Raw genomic sequence first — 17,866 nt, 5'->3', positions numbered from 1 at the left:
CCATTTTTCACCAATTTTTTTGTGGCTACCAAGAAACTTCCTCAGAATTACTCTTTTCTTCTTCTCGAGCTGACCTATTAGTCCTTTGTTCTTGAGGGAGAGTGTTTCTGCTGCATATTTAACTTCTGTTCTCGTCACTGTATTGTAGTGTTATAACTTTGCATTTCGAGATAGGCATTTTTTGTTGTACAGCTTCTGTGTTAAAATGTGTGCCCTCCTAAGTTTAGCTACACGAAGTTTGGCAGCTTCTTTTTCTATGCCAGTATCCGTTATTGTTTCTCCCAAATATTTAAAGTGTTTGACCCTTTCGATACATCCAGTAATTGTGTGCAATTCTTTGATTTCCTTATATTTGTTTCACTGAATTTAATTTTTTCTTGTGATATATGTAAACCAAATTTAGCTGCATACTTTGCTAAGATTTCTATTTGTGTAATTGCATCTGCTATATTTGTGGCTAGGAGAGCAATATCATCTGCAAAAGCTAGTGCATGTATCGTAAGGCCTTTAACTGATCCTCTAAAAGAAATTCCCTTTACTTTTTGTTATGTGTATTCCTTCAATGTCTCCCTATAATCTTTTCCAAACTGATGTTGAATAGAATTGGGGAGAGTCTACCCCCTCGTCTCAAACCCGTTTGGATTTTAAAAGGTTCAGAAATCTTGCCTCGAAACTTGACTTCGGACTCGGTATCTGTCAGTGTTTGCTTTACTATCTCTGTAGTTTTTGTGTCAATTCCAAATTCTTCCAGAGTTCTACGGAGTCGTACGCTTTTCTGAAATCGATAAACGTCGTAACGTGTGGTTGACCGGCACGTGTTCTAATTATATTTTTACGGTCAATAATTTGCTCTGAACAGCACCTCCCTTTTCTAAATGCACATCGGTGTTCTCCTGTCTGTGCATCGGAAAGGACCTCGTACGGAATGGATAGAAGGGAAATTCCCCTGTAATTGTTCGCATCTGATCTGTCACCCTTTTTGTGAAGTGGATGTACAAGTACTATCCTGCACGTATACAGACCGACGGAAAAACATTTCGACATTGAGAAGGAGGTGTGCGCCATAAATGAGAGTTGGTAGGTTTGTTTCTACATCTGAAAGATGATGTCTGTTCACGTTTCATGTTGCTATGAAGATGAAAATCAGCTTTACTTTAAATACACACTGTAATGGTAATGATGTTAGTTACCTTTGAGGTCGGATGTGGTGAGTTGATGTTAGTCAAGAATGCCTATAAAGTGAAAAAGACCCCATTATCAACACCTCACTAAGTTTGAACGAGGTCATATAATAGGGCTACGAGATTCCGGATGTTCCTTCTTCGGTACTACAGGAATCGGCCACTGTACACGATCGGTGGCAGGGGTGGTCACGAGAATATACATTCGCAAGAAGACCCGGCTCCGGATGGCCACGTAGCACTACCGACGTGTGGCTCGGGGCTCTGGCACTTTGCAGCAGTTGGCACCACAGTGACACAAAGAACTACGACAAGTAAGTTGCTTCGTGGACAGTTCCGATCCGGGCACCCTGTAACGTGCATTCTACAGACCCCCGAATCGTCGCCACTTGCGACTTCAGTGGGTCGAGAGAGACCTCGTCGGAGGGCACGGCGGAGTTCTGTCGTGTTTTCTGACAAAAGCGGGTTCTGCCTCACTGCCAAATATGGCCGTATGTTAGTTAGGAGGAGGCCACTCGAGTGCCTGCAACCGACCTGTCTGTGCGCTAAACACACTGGTGGCGATTCGACCTGTCCCGTTTCCGTTCGGGAACGGCATTCCGGGGTTCGTTTTGCGACAGGATAACGCTCACCCACGTACCGTCGCGGTAACCCGACACGCTCTACAGAGGGTCGACACGTCGTCTCGGCACGTGCGATCTGTCTCCGGTCGAGCACGTACTGGACGTCGTCGGATGACAAATCTGGCATCGTCCACAACCGGCATTAATGGTACCTGTATTTACCGACCGAGAGCAGCAGGGATGGAACTCCTTCCCATAAATTATCATCTGGCATCTGGCACCTGTACAACACAGTGTGTGCACATTTGCATTCATCATTTGGGTGGTTACACTGGTTATTGAGGTACCAGCATTTTGCATTTGCAATTGCTTACCTCGCAGTTACATTGAACTGTGATCTTGCAATAATTATTTTTGTTGTGTTGCTTTCTCTCTCTCTCTCTCTCTCTCTCTCTCTCTCTCTCTCTCTCTGTGTGTGTGTGTGTGTGTGTGTGTGTGTGTGTGTGTGTGTGTGTCATCTGATGAGCGTATATTTTTGAACAGTCTACATTTAAATCTTCCCGTCTCCCACTCAGTTCATCCTCTGTGTGATGCGTAGTGTGTCCTATTTCACATTGTTTCCATTCCATATTTTACACTGTTTGAATTCTACCAAAGAAGAGACAGATTAGTAATGGGCTCCTCGTTATTCCTACCCCTGTGTGAATTTCTGCGAACGGGTCTTCCGTGAGAACCGAAACCGGAGAAGGCGGTGATGGAAGACGCTCGAGTCCGGAGGAAAGTCAGTGTTTTAATTCACCCCAAGGTTTCCCGCCGGGTTCGTGTTGGGACTCCGGGCGGGCCAGTTCCTTTTCGGAATGCCACCGTCCACAAATCGTCGCCCTACAGCTGCCGCTTCACGGGGGCGTGCACCGTCGTGCCGACACGGCCGTCGCCTCCGTACTGTTCCTCCGTTGTGCACAGTATGTAGTGTTTGTGTCCTCCTCCGTTCACCATTTTTGTAAGTGCAGTAACGGGATGACACCCTGACTGCGAAAAACACTCCCTTACCGTAAAACCACCACCTCGGTATACTTCACTGCCGGCACTACACGCGACGGCAGGTGACGTTCTCCCGGCATTCGCCGAACGCGAAACCTTCCGTCGAATTGCCACGCAGTACGGCGTAATTAGTCACTTCGGATCACTCGTTTGCAGTGGCGTCGCTCTTAGCACTGTCTCGAGTGTACCACTGTGCCCCATTACTTTTGACTCCATACATAGAGTTATTGTGCTAGCTGAACTGCTGGTAGATTATTGGAACTCGTGAGGGATTCCTACCACTGATTTTGTACAACTTTATAGAACTGCCCTCCGTAAGGCCGGTATTACACTATCAAATTTCTTGGTCAAAGATTTGATCAAAGATGTGATCAAGTATTCCGTCAAATATATTTGACAAAGATCTTTGATGTAGCGCTAGAAGGGGTATTACACTGTCATCCAATGTTTCGTCAAAGTTCAAGATGGCTGACAACAACAACTTGTTATTAACCGCAGCAGTTGCATGTACCACAATTGCACTGTGTGCATATGCGGAAGAGAAGCGGGGAAAAAAAAGGAAACAAACCTGGGTGAAGCCATGGGTTTTACGATGACACGATAAAAGCATTCAACAAAACTTGATACGTGAGCTTATAGTGGAGGACGTCAAGTCGTACATCAATTACTTAAGAATGGATAAGCATACGTTTCTGTATGTGCTCAATGAAGTGTATCCTCATATCACAAAGCACAATATTCACTTAAGAACTGCTACATCTGCAGAAGACAGGCTCCCTAGAACACTCCGATTCCTTGCTACAGGAGAGGGCTAGGTCAGGTCAGGTCAGGTCAGGTTAGGTCAGGTCAGGTCAGGTCAGGTCTCCAACCTTCGTAATCTATTTTTGTATTCAGAGTGCCTCACGTTGTAAAGCGCCTCATCAGCATCATACATCTCTATTAATTTTGTAGTTGTTGGCACACACCAATTGTATTTACCTGCAATGTTTATAAAAACACTACAGACGACAGAATGCAGCGATACTAGCGCTCCATGTGGTAATATGTCACATTACAGTGAACAGAAGACAAGCGACTTCTTTGATCAAATCTACAGCGAGGCCCTAGATTTGATCAAATATTGGACGACATTTGACAAAGTTCCCTATTACACCATCAAATATCTTTGACAAAGATATTGGACAAAGATATTTGACAAAGAAATTTGATAGTGTAATACCAGCCTAATGCTCGACGGTCGGTGTCCGTCCGTACACGCGGTCTACCTAGTCTCGGTTTAGCTTCAGTCGTTTTTCACTTTTCCACTTCACGGTCGTATAACTGACAGTCGACTGGGCGAACTTTAGAAGGGTCTACATATACGTGACGGATTTGTTACTCGGGTGACATACGACGACCGGTCTGCAGTCGGAGACTCCGAGCTCTCCCAACCGCTGTTGCTGCCACTGTACTGATGACACGGCATTCCTTACGTCCTTTTATACTGACGGTTCCACCCCTCGTGACGTTCGATTCCGCGTGCTTTCGACTGGATAGAGCGCGTGTTATTCTGGTACGAGTATGTAAATTGTGTGCTGCAAATATGGAAAGGAACAACCGAACGGCTCGACACCTTTTTGGAAAACGTGAGAAGACCGCGTAAGAACACGAACGTTCGAATTTAAATGGGAGGTACGTCGTTTCACTTTCCGGACGTCAGTATTGACATCGACACAGAAAGTCACCATTTAAAAAAATATACGGAACAGCAACGTACACACACGTGGCCTCCTACATTTCAGCTTTCTCAGATGTGTTACTTTTCATTTTTTGTCCCACTATTTGCTGTCAGTTCCAGTGTCCACTATTGAATTTGAACAAGAACTACACATACTTATCCTATAACTGTAACAATTGTTACCAGCCCACTATTATTGACAGCACTGTTAAGAAAAAGCTAAAATATCGAGCTAACGTGCTACGAGGCGTGTTCGGAAAGTAAATGTACTAGATTTTCATACTTTTGGAAAAGTGTATTTGAAAAAAGATTAGAAGATAGTGTTGGTACACACATTGACTATTTTCCCACATAATTGCCATCCCGTTCAGTGCACGGGTGCGGCGTGCCCTGCTCGCAGAACTCTCCCTCTGGCCACTTCCCCCACTTCGGAACCTCTTTCTGTACCTACTCGGCGGTTGAAAATTTAATTCCACTCGTGTGTGGCTACAGGGAGGCGAAGAGGTGGTAACCTGAAGGTGCCGAGTCGGGGGCATCCGGAGGGTGTGGCTCAGGAGATGGCGACCGAACGAGTCCGAGAGGGCCTCGGTGGCCGAGTGTGTGCGAGGACGGGCGTCGTCGTTCAACCGAGCATGGTCCTTTCGTCTGCATTCCTTTCCTTTTCTTTTTGTGCAAGAATGAAAATATTATTATCCATCAAACTTGGCAAACATTTTCACGTTGCAGTGGATTTTTGTTTACTGGATATACCCCCGACTAGCTTTGAAGCATAAGACTACCTTTACTATATGAAAATGTTTTCTTTTTTTATATTGCTAAGCTCTCATGAAAATTATCCACTTTTAAATACACTTTACGATGTTGTTGTGGTCTTCAGTCCTGAGACTGGTTTGATGCAGCTCTCCATGCTACTCTATCCTGTGCAAGCTTCTTCATCTCCCAGTACCTACTGCAACCTACATCCTTCTGAATCTGCTTGGTGTATTCATCTCTTGGTCTCCCCTTACGATTTTTACCCTCCACGCTGCCCTCCAATACTAAATTGGTGATCCCTTGATGCCTCAGAACATGTCCTACCAACCGATCCCTTCTTTTTGTCAAGTTGTGCCACATACTCCTCTTCTCCCCAATCCTATTCAAGACCTCCTCATTAGTTATGTGATCTACCCATCTAATCTTCAGCATTCTTCTGTAGCACCACATTTCGAAAGCTTCTATTCTCTTCTTGTCCAAACTATTTACCGTCCATGTTTCACTTCCATACATGGCTACACTCCATACAAATAGTTTCAGAAACGACTTCCTGACACTTAAATCTACATTCGATGTTAACAAATTTCTCTTCTTCAGAAACGCTTTCCTTGCCATTGCCAGTCTACATTTTATATCCTCTCTACTTCTACCATCATCAGTTATTTTGCTCCCCAAATAGCAAAACTCCTTTACTACTTTAAGTGTCTCATTTCCTAATCTAATACCTTCAACATCACCCGACTTAATTCGACTACATTCCATTATCCTCGTTTTGCTTTTGTTGATGTTCATCTTACTTTACGATATGTTCAGAATTTATCACTTTTTTGAATGAAAATTTACAAAAGCTGCAGTTTGTATCCACTTGTGAATACACAAGATAAAATCTACTATCTCTTTTTATTCTGTGCCTGGAATGCTGTGAAAAGAAACACTTTATTATTTTCCTTCACCTCTACTTGTACCCTTTTTAGGATGTGGTTGTTATAGCGGTCGTATATTTAAATCTGCCGCTGCTGCAGCCAGCTCGCTCACGGCACAGCTCCGCACCGCCAGCGATATCCAATAAAATGCTGAAATTTCGTAAATAAAATGGGTAATGTCCAGTGCGAACTTTGCAGTAATTGTGACAAACATATTTTACTAGATAAATATTTTTTAACAGAAACAATCAAAATCTTTACACACCTTTTACAATCCCAGCTACAAATGGCGTCGATCATCAACTTGTGACAAATGAAGACTACATAAGAGCCTAATGCAACGTCACGGGTTCCTCTCCCATTCAGTCTGTGCAGAAGACAAGCGATTCCATTACAATATATTGCCTATTTATATCCTAACTAATTCTAGTAGTCTTTGTCATTTTTAATGACATATCGTTTCTTCTTTGGCGGCTTTGACATGCTCTGTCACAGATAGTATTTCACACTCTTTGAATAATCATTTATAATAGTAAAATTCATAATTATCTTTTTCCTCACAAAATTAAGTGTCCTTTTGAAATTCAATTAACAGAAATACCTATAAATTATTTGTTACAGTGAGAATTATACATCGAAATGTTCTTTTAACTTTCACTTTGGATGCGTGCTGCCAGAGAACATTACAACCACTGACACTAATACTTATTTCATTCGTCTTTTGAGTCGTATGAGGATTAAATGGGGGCAATTCTCCTGGGTTTTCCTTTATAAAGGAACATTTGAAAACGGAGTTAAGTATTTCATCTTTTGCTTTGCTAGCTTCAATTTCACTTTCAGTTCCTGTCAGTTTCACTATGGACCGGACACTAAATTTGGGGTCACTAAGAGCCTTTATGTATGACCAAAATTTCTTTGGATTTTGGATAATGTCATTATTCAACATTATTCTGCTACAGTAATCATTGAAGGCATCGTGCCTTGCTCCCGTCGTATCCAGATACATTTCATTCGGCACCTCTGTATCTATAGCCCTAATATTTGTTTTACTCCTGTTCTGCAGTAATCTTTGTTTCTTTACAAGTTTCTTCACGATGACTGTATGCCGTGGAGTTTCCCTCCCATTATGAACTGTTCTACTGGGAACATATCTATCCAATGCAGGGTCAGCTATTCTTTTAAACCGGAGTGAGAGTTCCTCTGTGTGCTTCTGACCTGTGCTGAAAGTTTCAAGTTCCTCATTGAGATATGACACTACTTTTTTTTTTAATCTAGTTTACTGAACATATATATCTTTCTGCTTTTTTTTTGTTGTCCTCTGTTGCCACAACCGCGTCACGGTCAGTGATACAATATTCAGTCTGGACATCGTCAAAGGGGAGTTTCACAGGATGTCTTATGACACCCACCACTTCTAAAACTCTAATTTTACCAATTAATGGTTACACGATTAAAGTCTTCACTGACAGTTACAACAATTGGGGAACTTGCGTACAAGTGAACTGAGGTTTTCTCTAAAGTTTTCGATTACCTCAGGAGACGAGTCTGGTGGGTGATACCGAGTCTTGCTCAAACAATCTCACATGCCGCTTCAGTTTCTATCTCGGTAGATTTGAGTTTCTTGCTTACTGCGACAATTACACCACCTTTATTACCCATTTGCCTATCATTTCGATATAGGCATAATTTTTTCCCAAAAGACTCACTGCTGTCGATTTAAGGTTTCGACCAACTTTCTGTACCTAGTATTATGTGAGCATCACTACATTTCACGAGTGGTTCAGACTCTGGCACTCAGTTGTGAACGCTTCGACAGTTTAGGATTAGGATTTTAATACTCTCACCTGTGGGAACCATTTTTTTCGATCTTACGCTGATACGTCTGGGTTCTCTAAGGCCGTCATTATATAGGTCGGATGGAGAGCTCCCTACTATAAAAATCCCTCGTACGCACATTACACGCAGTCGACTACCCGAGCAGCAGCCTCTGATGTGTAGTGCACACCTGGCCTATTTCGGTGGACCCTGCAGATCTCAACCCTATGACACAAGTCCAGGAAATCACAGCATAGCTCGTCACAGAACTTTCGAAGTCTTCGGTTCAGCTTTTGTCCCGTTGCGTAGTAGGCACAGGGTCTGCCACGGGCCCCGATAACTCGTTTCGTGGGTGACGGCACTGACGCGTATAAGGTGTGAACGGCACCGTGTGGTGTAGCCGTCTGTGCTGCATTCGGCCGGTTCCAAAGTTCATCTGTGGCGGTTGCCATTGCGTCAGAGCACGGCACCCACTGTTTCACCACATCCCACTTATTTTTGATGACAAGTCTGGCGATCAGCAGACGGATCGAGGCGAAACGTCGACATCCTGTGACACCGAGAAGGTACTCGTTCGTGCAGCGAGACGCAGTTGTGCGTCGGCTTGCTGAAAAATGGAGTCTCGGGTGTTGTGCAGAAAGGGTATGCCTACGGGTCACGTGATGTCATTCGACTGTGTCACACTGGTCACAGTGCCCCGGATACACACCAACTGTAATTTGTGGTTGTACCCAATAGAAACCCACACCTTAGGGCCTTCAGTTGGCACTTCATGTGATGCCACTGCCACTGTCTGTGACGAACCAAAATGTGGCCGTCATTTTCAAACAAACAGAACCTGGATTTGTCCAAAAACTCTGTCTGATGCCATTCCTGTCATTCCGTATACCGTTGCCATCTGGCACATTTCTGCTCATTCGTCAAAGACGAGAGGAGAGCCGTCTGGCAAATTTCTGCTCGTTCGCCAAAGACGAGAGGAGAAGTGGACAGTGTGCACGTAACCCGTGTGATAATAAATGGCAACGGACTGTCACCCCCTGTAGTGAAGTACGTGTTACACTGTGCTACTGTTGCACCAGAGCTGAGGAGGGTGCGAATCGGTGTGTCGGGAGAGCTCCAGAGAATCGTCTACCTGTGGTAAACTCAAATACTGTCCTCTCCTGTGGATCCTGTCTCCTCAGCAGAAACTACAGGGTCTGTCATTACCCGTCCACCTGACTGCAAGTAGTGTGTCAGTGGCACATGAAGGCGGCCTGCACAGGATGGATGGAGACCGGGGAGGACTCCTGTTTGTCGTACGTGCCCCTTAACCGACAAGTTTGAGGTGCTGTCTTTCACTGAAAATGAGCCAGTAGGACTCACTTCACCTGTTTTGGGAAACACTGTTTTGTCCAGTGTCAGGTGGAGGCAAACACAAAAGGGTAGGGGTCTATTAATCGTTGGCAGTTCAAACGTATGGCAAATGCTGGTACCTCTTAGGGAAATGGTAGCAGGGGACGGGAAAGAATACCGTGTGTACTCAGTGTGTACGCCTAGGGCCTCATCGAACGTGCCGAAGAGGCTATTCCGGCAGCTATTGAGGGAACTGGGTGCAGCCGACTGCAGATTGTGGTGTACGTTGGAACAAATGGTGCCTGTCGTCTGGGCTCCGAAGTCATTCTCGGGTCATTCCGGTGACTGGTAGAGAGGTTGAGAAGAATAGCCTCGTGTGCAGAGTTTCGACAGAGCTCACAATTTGCAGCATTGTCCGCATAACAGATGGAAGGCAACTGAAATGCTAATCATTTCTGCAGAACATACTAACGTACACGTCTTTTGGTTACGAACGTCCTATCTCTAGTCGTTCGAGGTGTTCTGTTTTTTCTCGACACGAGTGTAATTTGTGTTATTTATCGTGGTCTCCGCTATGGCTGCAAAGATGTTTTTACGGTACTCGATTCTTTTTATTTCTGACAAATAGTTAAAGTTCATCTTGTCGAACCCTTTTACGGTTTACTACTGACAATTACGTATATAAGAAACGTGTCTTTCACACTGGTGTGATCGTCACCGGGCTGTCAGTTCGGTGATGGATGTTTGTACTACTGTGGAACTTAACATCTGACACCTGTATGCTTACACACTTTAGTGTTATCTTAGCTAAACGCATCATTGTAAAATGAATAAATGCACTTAGTTTTGTGTAGATGTGTGTCGCTTTCATTGGGGAAGCGTGATCAGTTTTGGTTTATGCTACCTGTGCTTTATATAGGAGTTACCTGTTTGCTGTTTTTGTTTTATGTCAACTATACTGCATTGTTATAGCCAGTACTATCACACTGATCTTTTTGTTGGCACTTTTTTTTACATGTACACAAGTAGTTATAGATAACCGATGCAATGAAGCCAACACAAAGTACAACAAATGTCATGATGGACACTATTTTCACTATAAAAGGATGACATGTTTCGTGCAGCATCAGTTTCATAAATTGTTCTACAAAAGAGGGATATCACTAAAATGACATTATCATTATTAATAAATTTATTTTTGGAGTGTTCCACACTGAGCAAATACAATTTTCCCTTCCATTTTACTCAGACTCGTTTCACTGACATTACAGTATGGGTTTTTTTATTTAATTTCTTGTTAACACAACCCTTTATTCTGTAGTTTTCCGTATTTTTCAGAGTACTGTCTCATTTTCTTGGAGGTCCTAGTATCCTCCTGAGAAGCCTCAATCGCACAAGTTCTCGTCCCTCGAGTATTCCGTGTGTTATCAGGTCGACACTTTCTGCCACGCCTAAACCTTCACGACTGCCCACTAACATCTCAATTTTGGGCTTATCGAAATACCCTTGTTGTTGTAGATGTTTGTAGTTTGTAATCTAAATTCCTTTTTTTAGCTGCCATATTGTTTCCTTACATATTTTTTGCACTTGCACTCCGATGGCCACTGGGATTAAAGTACCCATCTGACGAAAGACGATCATTGCCAGTGTCACGTGCCCTCACACCGTGAGACACAGGAGAGCTTTTGAATTTGACTCAGGGCATTGACACAAATCCTGGTAATCGAAAGGTTTATGCCACCATCTCTCCTCCTGTTATCGACGAGATACTGTCGATGAAGTGTTTTCGTGCTATTGGAATCAAAAGGCACTGCGCTAGTGTATTTTAGTGATTCTGGCTACAGAGAAAAGTTAGAAATAGCAAATTACAGATATTATGTTAAATTATGTGTTTCATTGTGTCTATGTGAGCAGAAACAGCATATAGGTAAGTAAATATTTCTGCTCATCTTGGTATTATTTTAGTACTATTTATATTGTAGATGGAATTATAAGGGGCATTCAGAAAGAAACGAGCCAGAGGCATAATTACAGAAACCAGTACCTGTACATTAGAAGTATTGACCCTGGCTGTTGTGACACTTGTCTCACTGTGACACGAGGTGGTGAATGGCTGTCTCATAAAATTCCCGAGGCTGCGATGTTAACCAGTTCTGCACGTACAGGGTGAATCCTTAGCCCCTCAGAGCCTTTTTAAGGGGTCCAAAAGTGACGTAGTCACCGGGGAGAGGTCTGCACTGTATGGAGGGTGGCCGAGAGCCTCCCATTTGAATTTCTGCAGGAGTGCCACAACTGTGTTGGCCGTACGAGCCTATGTATTGTCGTGGAGCAGAATGACCCCACAGGTGAGATTGCCCGGTCGTTTTCATTTGATCGCTCGGCGAGTGGGAAGTGAATCAGAAGGGGGCCATCTCGGTCAAAGAAGGACGTCAGCGTAATCTTTCCTGCACTCGTGTGGGTGGCCTCAGCTTGTTTTAGTGGTGATGACCCTGGATACTTCAACTGAAGACTTTGTCGTTTTGATTCTGGTTTGAAATGATGACACTGTGACTCATCTCCAGCCACCACTCGTACCAGGAACGCATTCCCTTCCCGAGCCTAGCGCTGCAGATGAGCGAGACAGTGGGCCATTCGACAAGCTTCCTGTTGTGGTCGAAGACTGCGGGCCGACCGTCGGGAACACACGTTGTGCACGTGCAGTCGTTCCTTCGTGACGGTGTGAACACTTCCGACGCTCAATCCGACCGTGGCGGCTCCGGTCCTGGATAACGAGTGCATCCACCAGCTGGACAGTGTCATCGATAATGCATTGTGGTGTTCCAGACTGTGCATCGTTGGCTAATGAACTCTGTGCATCATTGGCTAATGACAGCCGTCCTTCCCTGAAGCGTTTGTGCCATGCCTTGACCTTTGTCAGGGACATGTAGTGTTCACCGTACACTTGTGACTTTCATCGATTAATGTCCGTTCCTCCTCCTCCTTCCGCTGTCAAAAAACAAACAACACCTATTTGTTCTTCTTTTGACACCTCCGTGTCACTGTTTGCATTGTGACTGGCAGTGTTGGACGTTTGATGCGTGCTGCTGCTAGCTCTGTATAGTCACTTGACATGCACGCGTGCCCTCCAGCTGTGGGCTGTGCTCTTCCACGCTCTGGTCGGACCCACATCTCGTTACATACGCCACAATACTACCGTCCTGTCACCGGTTTGCGCATGCCAGACTCCGGCTCGTTTCTTTTTGAATGCCCCTTATATTTGCCTAGCTCTCCATCTTTGCTGTGAATTTGTTTAATTGTGTGCACTCATTAGAATTTAAACTGTGATTGTCAAACAAGGTGCAGTTCCTGCATAGCATTTGGTTTGAATACTCTAATTACATATTGTAAGTCCTGTTAAATGTGACACTATTTTCGTCTAGTTTTACTGTTTTACAACTGCAGGTGTAGTTACGGAAGTGTTCTACAAGAACGACATCTGTGTTGCTACCTGCCTCCCTGCCTCCCTGCCTCCCGCCGCAACTGGCGACGTTTGAATTCACCGCATAACTTTACAAAATTTTTAATCAGTTGTACAAACTTTTTCCAATTTTACTTACAGTACATTAGATCTGTGTCTTTCAGTTGTAGCCATAGGCAGTCTTACCCAGTTTAGCATTAATTTGTGTGTTATTCCTAAGGTTTATTATACATTTGTCTGATCGAAGCAGTGCTTATTGAGAATACAACTAGTGAAATCGTGTACAGGTGTACCTGAAGCCCCTACTGCGTAAGCTGAAGACGCGCAGTGTGCCCGAGGACATAGCGGAGAGTCTGACGGAGATTACGAGGTACATGCTCGACCGGGACTACATCCGCGCCAGCGATTCCTACTTGCAGATGGCCATTGGAAATGCACCTTGGCCCATTGGTGTCACTATGGTGAGAAAATCTTTACTTTTCTAAAATACTTGCCTTCTATATAAGTAGATGGAAAAGCCCAGAGAGGAATATAATTATACATATGAGAGTAGCTGGGAAGTCTTTCAGAAAAGGTGAATCAGAAGGCGGACTACAAGAAGAATAAAGCAAATGTGTTGAACTGTGAGTCAGGTAAAAGCAGGAGGAGAGAAGACAGACTGGTTAGAACAGAAAAACAGGTTGAAGCAAGGGAGTGAAGTATCCCCACCACCTTTTATCAGCATTACTGATTAGAGAATCACAGGGGTGGCAGTACTATTAGCAGGTGAAAGTATGGAAGCAGCGATGTAGATGGAGATGGAGAAGGGTGAGGAGAAGGAGAGGTACAAGAAAGGCTAAGGAGGAAGTGGTGGGAGAAAATGAGTTGAAATGTAATGCAATACGTGTGAAGTAATGGTGACAAACACAAGTAAGGCCGTGTCCTATGTGAGTGACAGAAGCGAGCGACAGCGCGTGACAGCTTCGGGTGACAAAACACAACTGCAGGTGTAGTTACAGAAGTGTTCTACGAGAGCGACATTTGTGTCGCTACCTGCCTCCCTGCCTCCCACTGCAACTGGCGACATTTGAATTCAAACACGTTTGAATCGTGTCGCTGCAGCACGCGCAACACAGAGCGACAGCCACGTGTCTTTTTGACAGAGCAGTGGAGCGGACACGACGGCAGCTACGAATTACTTAACATCCGATTTTAAGAAAACTATTTGGTGAAAAAATTTGATTCTTCTGCAACCTACAGCTCAATATCCTTAAAAGATAAAGGTCAGAATTTATTTTCGTTATTTGTTATAGTTACTGTGCTGCATGAAATTGAGTACATGGTTGCACGAAATTTTTAAGAATTTGCAGAGGTAAAATCACATTAAGTAGACTTCCTGTATAGTTCATTTAAGGCCATACTTTATTGCGTATGAAATGTAACCAATATAAATTGTATTTAAAGTTGAGACCTGAATGATATCTCTTTTTCATTCTTGAGATACTGGTTGTTACATCCGCGGACGGGTCACTCGTGGCGCGTCCGAACCTTCGCTGCGCTTAGGGAATCGAGTGGTCGTAAAAACCGTCGTATCTCGTAAAAGGTTCGAGGTATCGAAATGACGAGTTTTGGAAATGACAGCATGCAGAAAGGGCTGTTTTATCGTACGATTAACACTCGATACATATTTCTAAAGGCGTGAGCAGAGCGAAAACAAGACGCCCTATAACATACACCGTGAGTTTTTGTTCAAATTTTCATAGCCAAACAAAGTGAGAGAAACGTGTGAATGGGGTGTCAAAGAGACCAGCATGAGGTCTAGTTTGGCATGAAAATATTTAACTGCTTGAAAGTAATAAACAGAAACTTAATTAATAATCTGAGGAAAAATTGAAATATTTCACTGAAAGCTGCTGTAAATGAAGTGTCAAAATTTTCATCTGGTCAAAACTTAGCTATTTTACACATAAAAAGATACATTGGTGCGGTATTTAAATGTCAAAAAGGCTTCCTTCGAATCGAGTACGTTCGGAAGGCAAACTAGGACTCGGTAAGATCATGCTTTCTGAATAAAACTTGAAATTCAAAAATTGAAGAAATCAGTGAAATATTTTATTAAATGGTTTGTGTAAAAGAAATAAGTAGATCAGAGAACCATTCTATGTGCCTCTGAATGATGCTCAAAACATGAATAGAATATGAGGTGCACCAAACGCTTCCCTAATATTTTTTATTTCATACTTTTAGACAAATCGTTACACAAAGTGTTTGACTTTCTTTTAAAAAATTTTGGAAGCTTTACTTTTACAGACTATTTAGAGTAATTGAAAGACTTGGCCTTAGCACTAACTGCTGATGAATTACATTGGCAACATTAAATATCTGTAAAATTTCATTGTTCATTGTAATTTATTAGGAATTAAATGTGTGTGATATACTGGGATAGGTGTGAAGATCACGTTCTTTGGCAAGACCTTAAAAATATACTTCGGGTTGCAGTGTATACATAAAAATTAGTATACAGAATCGTAACTGAGTCAGTAAAAATATAATAATAGCCTGGAATCGAACCCAGGACTTTTCCCAATCATGTACAAACTATATGCTACCCCTACGCCACAGTCAGGCATTGCTCACTGGTAGCGATCTGTATATTTATGTTCGTATTTAGCATAGTCAGTCGTGTAACAGTCATTCCTCCGCATTTATTGGCTGTTAAAAATTCTTGATCATGTAAAAAAAACATCCGTATTTAATTTATTGATGCGATAGTCGAATGCTCCGCTGCTCATTCACGTGTATTCGAAGAACTTGTCTGGTGATCTTCGTAGTTGACGATACTTATGAAATTCTCCGTGGAGACTCTTCCTTTCGTAAATTTCATGCACAGCATTCCTTTTTGCTTTGTTTTCTTAAGTAAACGTAACTCTGTAGCCTTACTCTCCAGCTACAGTGTTCTACAGGTTAGGGACACCATTTTACAGAAACAGCTGGTCGGCTCTCGGCAGCCATCTTGTAGCGCGACACGGTCGCTCTCACGCAGGCCACCCGAGGTTGTCGCCCGATGCTGCTGCTTGTCGCTGGAGCTGGAGTGTCGCGTATCCAGAAGTCGCTCGCTTCTGTTGCTCACGTAGGACACGGCCTAAGGTGAGAGTAACAGTAGATATAAGTGTTAGAGGGCAGGTACTGAAGGAAGTGAAAGTTTCAGATACCTGCAAGATGGCTGGAGGAACGATAGGCAGATTAGTGAAAGGGGAAGGCAAGCACACGGATTCCTGCAGAGTGTAAGAACCCTGGCCTGGACCGAGGATGTGCCACCAGAAAATAAGCAAATGTTATACCGAGCATACGTATGCGTCAGAAACGTGGATAGTGAAGAAAAGGCAGACGGGTAGGATAAAGGCTTGCGAGAAGAAATTTCGGAGACACAGGATGGCACTTAATAGAATGGAGAATGGATAGAGTAAAGAGTGAGGTGACGAGAGAAGTAGTGAACAAAAAGCCTGCGCAAAAACTGTAGGGGGGGGGGGGGGGGGAAGCAAGTTTAAGATGGTACGATCGTGTAAAAAGAGAGGGAGTTGGCAGGATACTGAGACTGGCTCACGAAATGAGAGTAGGAGGCGAGAGACCTAGAGGAAGATCGAGAGACAGACGGATCGTGGCAGTGAGGGAATGTCTGAAGAAGAGAGGAGAACACTAGGCAGAATGGAAAGAGAAACAAACTGAGAGGACAGCAAAGGTGGAGAGCTTCTGCTCAAAGCGGACCCAGCCAGGGATCACAAAATGTGCAATGTGGTGGCGGTGGTGACAGCTGGATAATCAACAAATTGGGGAAATGCTGGCAAGTGGAAGGAGTATGTGTGTACTTTTTTTAGCTGTGGATGAGAACTGTAGTTGTTTATTGTTTGCAACTCAGGCCCTCTTCTGATTGCAGAGTCTTCAAGTGCAGAAATACCAGGGGCATTCAATAAATAATGTATCACTTTTTTTCAGAACATATTCATTTTTAAGAGTCAGAATTTGGTGACAAAATTAATCAACATTTCTTTTACATGTACTATTTTTCTATACAGTCTCCATCACATTCTACAGCCTTACTCCAGCATTATGTAAGAATGTAGAATTTGTGTTGCCATAAGCTTTCATCCTGTGGTTATAGCAAGGTGTAGACCGCACGAATTACATTCTAATCACCTTCAAAATGTGTCTCGTGTAGAGAATCTTTTGTGGCCCAAACAGATGAAACTCTGACGGTGCCAAATCTGGGCTCTCAGGGTGGGTGTGGTAGTTACGTGCAGCCCGATTTGGCAATGTGATCCCGAGTTCTGGAAAAGATTTCTTTTGGATTCACAACACACTGTCACTTTCCCGGAAGACTGTCACCGTGGCTTTGCCGGCAGAGGGAGCTGCCTCAAATTTCTTCCTTTTCAGTGATTACAGAGGCTGCCACTTCGGCAACTGCATTTCTATTTCTGGATCAAAGTGATATCAGCTGTAATGATCTGTGACAGGAAGACCTCTCCACTGTTCTCAAACTAGTCCGGCACTTAAGACGAAATGGATTTTCTTTGAATATTGTGGCCCACTGTGAGTGTTTACGGAACTGATCTCGAGCACATCTCTGGGCATCCAAAAGTCTCAGTCACCGCACCTGCACTTCCGGAGGTCACCGAGAGCTCTGTAGCAAATTGTCGAGTTGTGATGCGACAATCTGTACGAATGATTGCATCTGTGTGATTCACTGTATTGGGAGCAGTGGCTGTGGCAGGACACACCGAACGTGGCCGATAGTGGAGCTCAGTTCTCGTGATTCTAGATGCCCACCAGCGAGCGGTACTCCTGTCGGCTGCGTCATTACTGTACACTGCACGTAAACATTTACCGATGTTCACAACGGTTTCTTTCTGCACGGCCGAGAATTCCGTTACGGGACATTGACCGAGTGGGGTGGCACAGTGGTTAGCACACTGGACTCGTATCTGAGAGGACTGCGGTTCAACCCACATCCGGCCATCCCGATTTAGGTTTTCTGCGATTTCCGTAAATCACTTTAGGCAAATGTCGGGACGGTTCTTGTGAAAGGGCGTGCCGACTTCCTTCTTTGT

General features: G+C 43.8%; 1 protein-coding gene across 5 annotated transcripts in view; it reads left to right on the top strand.

Annotated features, from left to right (window-relative positions):
* Positions 1-17,866, top strand: part of LOC126215158 (pre-mRNA-splicing factor 18) — a 119,387-nt gene that overhangs the window by 50,218 nt on the left and 51,303 nt on the right. For all 5 annotated transcript variants that reach the window (XM_049941825.1, XM_049941828.1, XM_049941824.1 and 2 more), the window contains exon 4: positions 13,070-13,243. In XM_049941825.1, the coding sequence (XP_049797782.1) occupies positions 13,070-13,243 (174 nt within the window). The remainder of the gene's footprint in view (positions 1-13,069; positions 13,244-17,866) is intronic.

The sequence above is a fragment of the Schistocerca nitens genome, chromosome 12 (genome assembly GCF_023898315.1).
Source record: "Schistocerca nitens isolate TAMUIC-IGC-003100 chromosome 12, iqSchNite1.1, whole genome shotgun sequence".
Lineage (NCBI taxonomy): Eukaryota > Metazoa > Arthropoda > Insecta > Orthoptera > Acrididae > Schistocerca > Schistocerca nitens.
The sequence above is the reverse complement of the archived record's forward strand: the minus strand, read 5'-3'. Positions and strand labels throughout refer to the sequence as shown.